At 42.5% G+C, this 12,233-nt stretch overlaps 1 protein-coding gene across 2 annotated transcripts in view; it reads left to right on the top strand.

Annotated features, from left to right (window-relative positions):
* The window catches only part of DDHD1 (DDHD domain containing 1), a 61,650-nt gene that overhangs the window by 25,059 nt on the left and 24,358 nt on the right, over positions 1 to 12,233 (top strand). For both annotated transcript variants that reach the window (XM_021401843.1, XM_021401844.1), the window contains 2 exons: positions 2,479 to 2,607; positions 4,416 to 4,563. In XM_021401843.1, the coding sequence (XP_021257518.1) occupies positions 2,479 to 2,607; positions 4,416 to 4,563 (277 nt within the window). The remainder of the gene's footprint in view (positions 1 to 2,478; positions 2,608 to 4,415; positions 4,564 to 12,233) is intronic.

The following is a 12,233-nucleotide window of genomic DNA, read 5'->3' as shown; positions in this document are numbered from 1 at the left end:
ATGGTCTATGGAACAGGTGCATTGATCCTCGGGCAGACCGTTTAAGCATTGCATCCCAGGAAGGAAAACCAAGAAACAAGAAGAACCACTTTTTTAATTTTTATTTTGGATGCTGTGGGGGAAAGGAAGGATGTATAGTCCAAGTGCTGAAAAAGATAAATTTATATACATTTATATCTGACCTTGAATGTGATGTGTATCTGCCTTGACAACGCATCTCAGAGAGGTAAGCTATTCTGTTCCCAAGAGACAGGGAAGCACAGTCCTGAATTGTACTGATAGTTTCATGTGGTGCTTGTGTTAGAAGCAGACCCAATTTTTCAGGTTCCCTTCTGAATGCATTGCTAAACATCCAGAGAGGTAGTGTTGGATGTTCATTTGCAGTTCCTTAGCGCGTGCATGCACAGGTTTTATTTATTTCGCTGTGTCCTTCAACATGCATATTTTTGGAGAACAGCATGGGAGTGAAAGTTAGAATTTATTCTTTCCAGGTGAGAATAATTAATGCAAGATCGAGAAGATCTACCTCTTTCTGTATTTCCTTTCCAATGGAGAGGCTGAACTTGATTCCTGAAAGCATTTGAGGATTGCTGCTCTTCACACCTCTCTGTTTCCAATGGTAGTAAGCCATTTGGTCGTAGACTTCTCTGCTTCTTCTTGTACATGCTTAGAATCTTCAGCACAACATTCACCAAAGGCATCGTGCTTCCAGTCCTGCTCTGTCAGCTTCTCCAAAAACATACTGGGAGAAGGATTTCGCAGAACTCATATGGAATAAGCTTCTGCTGTTAAAGACCTGCTGGGTGGATGCATAAAAAGTCTACAGTGGTCATGGATTCATGGGTAGAGGAGTTAGCAGCCATCTACAAGGAAGTGATGTGCCTTTGCCACTGGACTGCTCGCCTCTCAGGACATCACAGCCTGTTGCATTGGCTCCAGGTCTGAAAGAAGAAGTTTTGCTAAGAACTTCTTTTCTTCTCCAATTCTAAACTGAGATCTCTGGATATGGGTTTATCTCTTCACCTGCAAGGATGTTTAGGAAAAATCACCTTGCTTGTTCATTGAGTTCTTGCTATTTTACTCCTTGCTCGGGGCAGTCATCAGCCCACGCTGACACATCTGCTCTTCTAAGCCAGGCTGGCTTCCCTGCTTGTTCTTTGCCACTGTAAAACGGCAGCGTAATTCTTCTTGCTTTGTGTGAATCAGCTGTTAACTATGGCAGAAGAGCGTAATCCTTTTCTTATCTCCTTGTTTCTTAGAGACTTAATTTAGCTTTTCCTGAGGCTATTTTAGGTTTATCTGCCTTGGAAAAGAAAGAAAAAGTGCTTCAGGAGAAGGGTCACACAGCATTTAATTTAGTGCAACTGGTTTGTGCTGGAAGAAAGTTAAAATATGAAGCCATGATGGCTCATGCTTTCTCAGAATGTTTTTTGAGTACAGCAAATTAGAGTAGCTTCACGTAGAGGACGGAGTGGAGCTTAGCTTGTTATGGAAAAAATAAAATAAAGCCCTTCTGAGTGTTTTCCATGACTTCACAGGCTTCTTAGCAAGACCCATGGCATGGCTAAACTACGCTTTCTTGTCACAGGGCAATTGCTGTCAGGTGTCATCTCTCCTAATGCTGAATGTTGCACATTGGATGAGACCTCAGCAGCAGATTTCCAAGCATAGGTGAAATCCGCATTGCTAGTAATGCGGCAGCTGTGATGCTGCTTTGCACACAAAAGCTCAGATGGGAGATTCTGACTTGCATTATAACGTGCCTGCTGTGCTTAATCCCAACAATCAGGCAGTGTGTCATGAGGTTGGTTCCCGAGTTCAATCAGTTCCGAATCTGGAAAGCGCAATCACTGCACGAAAAAAAAAACACTAGAGCTCTTAGGGGCTTTTGAAAGAGCAAAATTCTGTTCTGTGCCAGAAATTACTCATTCAGAGCCTTTCTCATTGAACCGCATTTTCAGCTCCTAGACGTTTCTGAAAGAATAGCCCAAGCAATTGAGCCACCTCGTAATGGAGCCTTGAAAGCCTCTGTGTTACTGTAGTGCTCCGTAGCCTCGGTCAAAACCAGGGATCTCACCGTACGGTCACAGGAGAGAGAAGGTAGGAGTGCAATTGCAGGAGTGCAAGGGCAGCCCTCGGTCATTGCACCAGGCAGCAGTACTGTGGGGATGCATCTCCCTGCCCCCCATGTTCTTTGCTTTCAGTTAAGGACATGTTTTAGAGGCCTGCCAGCCCAAAATGAGGGTGGCAGGAGGATGATGTGAAATATCCTCGGGGGTAGTCTCCAAACTGCTCTTTGTCCTGGTCAGATTCATCCTAAATGTAAAAACTTCCCAAGGTAAGAAGTAGTATGGATTTAGATACAATAGAGCACTAGATATAAATGTGTGTGTGTGTGAATTACCCTTCTCTCTGTTTGAAGAGGTTTTTGTTTTCCCTTTACCCATCTAAATTCAATGTTGTTCCTTTTTGCTGCAGCTATTCATAGTCTAAAGTTGAGTCGCAACCATGTGGACTGGCACAGTGTGGATGAAGTGTATCTGTACAGTGATGCAACAACATCTAAAATTGCAAGAACTGTTACACAAAAGTTGGGGTTTTCCAAAGGTAATATTTCTCAGAGTTTGTAAAAAAAAAATATTGCAAATACCTGTACTTGAAGTTTGAAGTTCTAATTAATATGTGACTGGCCCATTTTTGCCGTTGGAGTTTTGCAGGGGAGTATATCAGGTTCCTTAGGATGTGTTGAATAATTGTTACTAGACATGGATTATTTTTATTACGTTTGTTCCTTATTATTTTGGAAGCAGTGGTTTTCATATACTTACTGCATAATGCTAATACTGCAGTGGTAGTATCTAACAGCCACAATGTTAGAATTACAGTTCCCTTTGCAGCCTTAACTTTGTCTCTGTGTACTTGCATGCTGTGATGTGCTCCTTAAATACATGACTATACCTCCCCCTCTTCCCAGCTTTTGCTTTTTTCAGTTTATTAAACAGACCTGTGAACTGAGAGCAGGGGTGAAGCAGTTAGATCTGGATGGAAAGCATTTTCTGTAGGAATCCAGGCTCATTTAAGCTCAAAATGACCAGTTTTATAGGCTGAGGCTGAGACAGTTATGAGAGAGGATGTTCTCTTCAAAGTAAAGGCAGATAGTTGCCCATCTGGAATACTGGGACTTGCCCTCTCTGCCATGCTGCTCCTGTGCATTACTGGACAACTACAAAAACAACAAGAGGCACAAGTTGCTTTTGTTTTCTTCCTTGGTTTCTGAAGAGACAAGATCAGGTAGCTGGTTTGGCTTTAATCCGATGCCTCTGTTCTGTAATTATTGCCCTCTTAACCCACAGGGCTCTTGGGTGGATACTTAATGAATGTTTGCCAAAAATTAATATAATTCAGTGCTGTTGTTGCACAAATTTCCAGAAGAAATGAACTATTCTACATCCACAACGTGATTTTGGACAGTGTGAAACAGATAATTAAAAAGTTCTGTCCTAAATGTTTGGGAGGAGAAATAGCAAATAGAAGCTCCCTTGATGAACCTGTCACGTCTAAGAACTGCTCTCGCTGCTTTTGTTGTGTTTTCCTCCTCCCTTAAAGCAAAATGAGTTGCTTCTTTCCATTTTTTCCCCATGAGGAGTGATGCTGTCTTGCTCTGTGTGGCCGTCCAGAGGGCTGGCTGGATGCATCCTTGTCTGGTGTTGTGCAGCTGGCTCTCATACGAGGCTGTTGCCTTCTCTGTGGGTCTGTCACTAGAGGGGGATGAAGCCACGCTGTGCCAGTGGGTTTCACCAGCCACCTGCAGGGCAATGTGAGGATACCCATACCTGCCTGCAGAGCTGATTTTTGCTTTGGCCACTGAACTGGAGAATGACTGGGGAAACATGGGGTTTAATTGGCTGGAAATAAAATGTACAGTTTTTCACTTCAGCAGGAAAAATCTAAAGCTTTTCAACCACCTCCTCCAATGCCATCAGAGATTCAATGACAGTGAGTACCCCTTTTGTGGCACGATCATTTCAGTGATCGCTTGCTGTGGAAGCAAGGTGGAGGAATTTTAATGGCTGAGGTACATAGAAGAAGAGCATTATGTAGTAGAAGTTAATGGACAATCATGCAACTGTTCTCTAAAAAGTTGTTTTTCAAACCAGCTCCGAAATTGGTTCTCTTTACGGTGGAAATGGCCTACTAATATATTGACTGATAGGATTAACGTCACCTAATTGCTCAAATCTCTCAGGAGTTGAAAATTGTGGATTATTAAAAATGCATACTAATCCTTTCTGTATAATTGTATTTTCAGAATACTTTTTCATGTATTGGTCTGAGACAAATTAAGCTTCTGTCAACATGTGAGACCGCTGCATTTCATAGCATGTAACTGATCTAGGATAATGTTTTTTCTACAGCTTCAAGTAGTGGGACAAGGCTACATAGAGGCTATGTAGAAGAAGCTACCTTAGAAGACAAGCCACCACAAACTAGTCACATTGTGTTTGTTGTGCATGGTATTGGGCAGAAAATGGACCAAGGAAGGATCATCAAAAATACAGCAATGTGAGTCCTTCATGTTTGCAATAGCAACTCTAACCTGAATAAAATGCTGACGTTGTAAATGGCAGCTGATCCTTCAGTTGAAGCTGTGTCTCTTCCTATTTCCTTCTCCCCCTCTTCCCCTGAGTCATTAGTCTTTATGTTGTGGGTGCATTGCTTCCTATGTTAGTTCAACTGTATGAGCCTAGGGAGAGTAGCTGCAAGCCAGAAGAGCAAGGATGTATTTTGTTTTCATGACCAGCACTTCTGACTTTTAGGGGACTGTTCAGTGAATTTCTAGCACCGGCGCTCAGTGACTTTGCCAAGTGAGGAAAGATTTTCATCTGACCAAAATCAAGGGGAATCTCCATTGCTCCTGCTGGTTGTCAGAGTAGCGAGCAAGTGAAGTGCGTACTGGTAAGAGTGAAAATGAGGAGCTAGGGTGAACGTTGGCATTCGGAACAGTGCCGAGTTACTTAATATGGTGGGAAGCTGTTGCTGAGAATCTACTCACTGAGTTCTGTACACGGATGCCTGATGGAAAGCAAAACATAATTAAATGCTTTTGGGTCTTTTCATTGGAAGTCTTTTGTGGAGCTGGGTTTGCAAATGGGTTTTGATTTGACATCCGAGCTAATTCAGGAGGCCGCTTACTGTGCTGGTGAATAGGAGGACAAAGTCCTGAGTTACTGAGGGTGCTGTCCTTGAAAATACTTCTGTTGAATATTAGGAGGAGTTGTAAAGTCGTGATGACAGAACTGAGGAGACAAGCTGGTGTAAAGGAATGCTTGATTAGCTGAAAGAAGAGGCCAGAATGTGTTAACTGCAGATCTGTGTTGTGCAGATGGTTTAGTACGTGCGTCCCAAAGAGTTCCACGTTCCATCAAAGCCAACAGCAGTAGCAGCGTGCCCACTGCCTCTTGTGAAAGGTTGAAGTGGAGTCGATTTCACAGTAAGAGCTTTGTGACCTTCCCTTTACATCCAGAGCAGCAGTGTAGGTCAGTGCTTGTGTGAGTGACTGAGGTGCCATTGCTCAAGTGTGTACCATCATGTCGGCAGCCTCTTGAGTCCGTTCAGCTCGTTGTTCGGCTCTAGTGTCCTTGGCTGTGGTAGAGTAGGCCTCTTGATTTCACTGCTGTCATTTGTCATCTCAAAGCAACAAGCTGCTGTTTCCTGCTCTCCTTCTCGCACTTCACTGCTTTTATTCGTGGTGTTTGGGAGCAAGCGGGCAAAATCACCGAGAGAGAAATCTACAGCCCTTGTTAGAAACCTGAAGCTAGTCACCAAAATAAATAGAAAAACGTATTTTTTTAGGAACCAACTGCACTGGTAATTCAAATGTCCTAAATGTGAGTTGCTGGTTTAACAGCCACCAGAAACTGTTAAGTCGTTAAGATTTTTTACTTCTTTCTACTCCATTCTGCATTGAAAGTGCATACGGGATTGGTGTGTGTGGATTAATTTCAGCTCAGGACGCAGTGCACAGGTGTCCATTCCATAAGAAGTCACACTATGATTGGCAGCACATTGTAAAAAATCTTCTATCTTATTGGGAAACAAGACTTTTTGTGCTTCAGCTCATTTCACTCTGGTCTCAGCTTCCCTCAAGAAATATCAGACAATCAGACAGTATTGCATAATCTTTTAAAATGCTAGTTATTGGCATAAATTGTATAGTCTGTACAAAACCTGCAAATGAAAGCATCATGTTAGATGGAAATCTTTTGAAGATCCCATATGTTCTAGGAAGGGATTTGAGAAGAAATGTCTGCCAGGCCAATGCAGTGGCAGTTCTCACAGCCATACTAACACTTTCTGTTAGCACTTTCATCTATGATATGTCTGTGTATTTTTTTTTAACTTCTTTTTTTAGAACATTCTTTTGCACTAGGGAAACAAAAAGTCAAAAGCTGCCTTTTGAGAATGGAGAAGGATAGGGAGAAGTATTTTTTGACCCTTCACACTTTTAAGTAGAATCTAAGGAGAAGATATGTCAGTATTGCTTCCTTTTAAATGGATGTGATTATGTAGGAAACCTGCAGTTACAGCCGTGCTAACTGTATAACATAAGTCATTGCCCGTCATCGTCACCATTCCTCCTTTCTTCCCTCACCACTATCTGGGTACTACCAGCAGCTGCAGACACATTAGCAGCCCCTGGAGCTCCTCATCGTCTTGGGCTGAAAGACTTGTATGTCATTTGGGATGCTGATGTTCCAGTGTGGGAATTTGGGATACAGACTGGGAGAGAACAGAGACAAGGCAGGTTAGGGGGAATGTGTAGGTCGACCACCAGGCCAAGAAGCAGATGGACTCTTGTGATGTCTCTTCTCCTAGGCCTTTAGGAAGTATCCAGGGTGCTAGTTTAGTGTCACACTATATAGCTTATTACACATTGTGATGCAGCTTCAGGCATGGGTAGGTGGTGTCTTTGATAAGCAACTAAGTGTAGAGCCTGCTCTAAGCTGTTATCCCAATATTCTGGTAGGTAGAAAGAAGGAGCACTCTCCATGACACCTTTCATTGGTTTGGCATGGTGCTTGTGGGATCTTCAGAAGGGGTTGCTCCTTTTCTCCCATCTCCCAAACCTCTCTTCTGCATTTTATCTTTGCCACTTACGTATATTCTGGCATCTTCTGGATTCAATCTACCCTGGTATGAAACCTTTGTATTTTTTTCAGCCTATGTGAGAGCAACACTTCTATTCATAGCACAAAACCATGGCCCCGCTTGAGTAAGTGGCCTTAAAAGAAAGAGAAGAGAAAAAGAAGTGCAAAAATGCAGCTTGTAACTCAGACGTGGAATTCTCTGCCTGTAACCCAGTGGGCTGAGAGGCACGACCAGAGCTCACTTGATATGCTGTCCTCGGATTACTGCCTCAAGAAGACACTGGTGCACCTCCTGATGTATCTGCATCATTAGGCAGATATTGTTCATCGCAGAGCTGAAAACAGAACTCTGTTTCCAGGGTAATTTAAAATTGTATGCCCTAATTTCATTAAGAAATGGAGTTCAATCTGCTCATTAATGCGGTTCGATGCTAGGGTTGCAGGGTGTCCTGTAAGTAGGTAAATGGAAAAGATGCATTTTATCAAGGTTTGAATGAATAGGTCTTTGGAAGATGTGATTTTGTTTCGGCACGGTACAGTTAAACGCATTTATTGTCTAAATGTAGCACGGCAGCTGGTGCAACAAGCTGCTCTTGTCAGTGCTGATATTAACAGCAAGACTCGTCTGAGAAGAGACAGTACCTCCTCCAGGCTGGAACAATGATTCAGCTGACCTACTGTGAACAGAATAACGAGCTCTGAATTGTTCCAGCAGAAAAGGAAATATTTTTTTTTTTAATGGAAGAAGATGCCGTGGTCTGTATTTCTATGTAATATAAACTAAGATCGGATGGCTTAGTGTACTTCACTGGCATCACTTTCCCATCAGATACATTATTCTAGTGTTACAGGACTTCTGATATGATGCAGTGCTAACGTTAAAAAACAGGATTAATTTGAAGGAATCCTGTTGTCTTACTACAGATTGATCCTATCGTTTTCTAAATCCCTGTGCTTAAAAACTGAATGGAGTAGCTGTTCTGCATATTTCCACAACAGCTGCGATGTTACGATGCTTCTTGACTGCTCTTTCTCCAGAGCTGTTGTCTGTCTGCTTCCCTCTGAACCTCTTGTTTTGATTCAGAATTCCTATTTGCTTTTTGCTGCTGCTCACAGCACAAAAAATTGCAGTCTGCGCAGTCACATCATCTTGGCACTGTGTAGTCACCAATTACGTTTTTACTGCATGTCCCATTAGTAAGCTTTTTAATTGCGGATTGCCATTATAATAATTACTTCAGAATAGCTATTTTGGTAAATTTCCAATGATATGCAAACCCTTGCGAAGCACAGAGCCTCTCAGAGGCCTTTCAGTGCCTTTAAATGTTTGCTACTTGGATCTTAAATCAAGATTTCCTATATGCTTCTTTTTTTAAGCTTTTCGGGTATTTGCCTGTTCTGTTTATTTTCCATTTAAAAGCTTACGTTGCACTGCATACACATTACACGTTTGTTTTCCATTCTTTGGTGCTGCTAATAATTGCACGTTCTTCTGAAATTAAGTATGCAAACAGTAGTGGTTGTTGTACCAGTCTCAACTCGAGCTTCTTCGGAAGGTAGATGAGAAGTTCAGCCCAAGAGGCATAAGGTGATGGTTAGGGTGTTCATACTCCTGTAGGAGCTTGTTCTGTGTACATCAGTTAGTTATCTAACATGTGACTGCATGTTGGACCAAAGCTATGATAGCCTGCTTAGGGATCACATGCATCTCTACATGCATCTGTTCTTCTTCCCTTCTCCCCAGTGCTCTCTTCTGTCCAGAATTGCACTTACCCTACCCACAGCAGCACAGCTGACTCTGTGGTCCTGTTGTCATCCAGATCACTGCAGTTACCAAGGAGCTAGAACCCCATCAGAAGTGGGGAGAGAGTGGTGAGGAAGCACGGTAGGACAGCAGGAGCAGGGGATGTCTCATTTGCTTCACTGCCAAAACCAGCATCTCACCAAAGGGCAGCCTTGCTGCTGTCAGTAAGCTGTGGAAGGCAGGGAGGCATTTGGTTTGCAGTACCTGAACTGAACCTCTGCAGTCTTCTCTCGGGGATCCTGTCATCATAACCTAGAATTTTAGGTTCTTTTGATCATGCAGAGTCCCATTAATTTTGAAAAAGACGAAGTATGAATCACGATCGTGTTCACTTTGGTTGTCTCCTAGAATTTTCATCCTTCTTCTGAAGTACAGTGAGTCTCCATATGTCCTAGAGCAGCATTCTGAATATATTAAGGCCTGAGAGCAGATGAATCCCTGAAGAACAGTGGCAGAGGACAACACGTGTCTTACAGGTGCTCTTTGAAGTCTGCCTTGGATAAAACTGGAGTTTGCATTTCTGAAATGCAGCTGAGCTTCTGAACATGGTGTCCCTTTCATTTCCTCTGGCTTCAGCAAAACTCAATTTTTATTGCTCGTGCCCACTGCTCTCACTTTGACTTAGCAAACGTAGCTTAAGCCAGCCCCGTGTTTTCTCAGTAGCTTTGGTATTATTTCCTCAAGGAGGCAGGGAATGCTGTGCTCTATTTATGGAGCTCCAGCGTGGTGAAACCAATACAGGAATGCTTCTGAAGCATAGTTTAGCAGGTGCATGGCCCAAACAAGGCTTTAGTTTATTTTGTTTCTGGGTTAGCAACAGAAAGAATAGAGAGATGCTCTGAGTAAATGCCTGCATTTCTTGTTCATCCAGGGTAAAGTGTAACATTCTGAGCGTAGAGGTATTTTGGTTGATGAAGTTTTCAAGAAAGTAGCCATTCTATCTGATTTACTTATTGTTTCCTCCACCTCTTCATTGGAGTTCATTGCTGCTTTTGCAATGAAATAAAAATTGTTGAATGAATAGAAGTTGATCCTTTTATCTTACGTGTTCAGAAATCAACAAGGTGTTATTACTCCCACTTTACGAATAGTATCATGGAATCACAGAATCACTTGGGTTGGAATGGACCTTCAAGATCATCTAGTTCCAACCCCCAAACAGGTGTATTCCCACTTTATACTAGGTGTATTATTCCCACTTTACAAATGAGCGCATGCATTTAGAGCACGAGGAGAGCAAAGAAAGCTGTTGAAGGTCATCCTGTTCCCAGCCACTCACCCTAGTGCCCTCCCTCCTAAATCAAGAGTCCAGAGGCAGAAGCTGGCTGATGTAATGCCTCCTAAATCTGAGACCGTTCTCTCATGCTTGGCTGTGGATTGTCTGGCTGAAGAGCATCTCTAAAGATGACTTGGGAACAAACTGAGTAGAATGTTCTACCCTTCAGGTATTTCACTGTGTTAGCAGCTATCAAGGTGATTTTACAAAATTGGTGTTCTAGATTAATCTTATTTGTAGCTGTCCAGTTTCTTTTGTTCACTAGTTGTGAATGCTCTACAGAAGTAAAACGAGCAGCGTAATGATTAACAAAAACAAAATAAAAAATAATAATTGTCAGTATGTTAGTACATCTTTGGAATATACTTTCTTATGCAAGGTTGTGTGCCTATGAAAATACGGTGGTGTTATTTCATTGCTTTAATCAGAGAGAGGCAGCCAAGTGCGTTTTATTTATGGTGAGTCTCAAACGTATTTATTTTCAGGCCATTACTTCTTGCTTGCAACGTAGCAATATGTCACCATGCTTTCCAAGGCATGCATTGCATCTGTGCTCAAGCGCGTTTTCTCTTAGAAAAATCATAAATTCTGGTTGTCACCTTGTGCTTGGATATATAGATTTAAGCAATTGTTGCTCTGGGGTCAATATTTCAGCTTCCATTTGTACTGGAAAGGGGAATAACTCCCTGCCTGCTTAGATGAGGATTTATCACTTCGGTTAGTATTAATTTCACAAGTGGCTGGAGAGACTTGCCAGCTCATAAAATAGCTAAAAACGTTTTTATTTTTTTTGAGCCAGAAGGCATTTAATTAAGAAAAAAAAAAATTTATAGCAAAGCAGAGATGCATTTGTATGGCAGGTGTTTTGTGTATGAGCCTAAGCCGCACCGCTTAGCAATTACATCGCGGCTTTGATCAAAATTTGTAATACAAAACTGTTGATGAAAACCAGCGGGAGGTGCTTATAGTGCCATTCACTGTAAATGAGATGTGCTGCCCTGGGAATTGTCCTTCTAAAGTGTTTTAATGCCTTTGTGACTCTTGGTTGGTGTCGGGAGATCAGTGTGACATTACTGCTGTAAAATAGTGGGGGATCTTTCTGTTTGCATGTGGCTAGTAATAAAGCTGGGTTATCTAAGGAAGTTCAGTTTTAGGCAAAAAACATTATTTTTTTTTTTGCAGCTACATAGTTTGTGATCTGCAAAACATCAGTGGTTTTGTAGCATTAACCAGCACTTTAAGGTTAACTGGCAGTTAGTGTAGTGGAGCAGGCAGGGGAGCACACTTGGACGTGCACTGAGAAATGCATTTGCTGCACACTTGGTCAGTGAAGTGGCAGTTAACAAAATCTGTTGAAACAGAACTTCTGTGTACTTCTGCTGGAGTGTGTTTTGCGAGGCATGAGGAGAGGGTGCATTGATTTTCCAGCATGCCCGAGTGCATCTGCGTGTTGATCCTTTTTAGCAGAAGTTTGGAACTCTGTTGCCAAAGGGTGGACCGCTCCTGGTCTGATGTAGGGGCAGCCCCCCAGATCTGGGTAGAAGTTAGAATTGTGCCTTGTGTTTAGCAAAGTGTCCCAATTTGGTTTCCTGGCAGGGAGTTCCAGCTTAGCTCCTCCTTGCCTGTGACATGCAAAATAGATTCAAAAAGCTTCTGCGGCCCTAAGCAAGGAAAAGGTTCATCAGCCCTAAATGAAGCAGACCCTCTTGCCTTTCCCCCACCTTGTGTGGGAAGGACACTGCTGCATGTAAACCTTTGCCATCTTGTTGGACTGCAGACTAGGAGATTAGAAGTGCAATCAAACCAGGCTTTAAAAAACAGAAATGTTGATTAGTTGCATCTTTTGACTGCTTGGTCATGCCATCAGTAACTATTTTGAAACACTGTGTGTCAAAGGGCCTTCCCTTCCCTTCCCTTCCCTTCCCTTCCCCTTCCCTTCCCCTTCCCTTCCCTTCCCCTTGCCTTGCCTTGCCTTGCCTTGCCTTGCCTTGCCTTGCCTTGCCTT

Source organism: Numida meleagris, chromosome 6 (genome assembly GCF_002078875.1).
Source record: "Numida meleagris isolate 19003 breed g44 Domestic line chromosome 6, NumMel1.0, whole genome shotgun sequence".
Taxonomy (NCBI): domain Eukaryota; kingdom Metazoa; phylum Chordata; class Aves; order Galliformes; family Numididae; genus Numida; species Numida meleagris.
The sequence above is the reverse complement of the archived record's forward strand: the minus strand, read 5'-3'. Positions and strand labels throughout refer to the sequence as shown.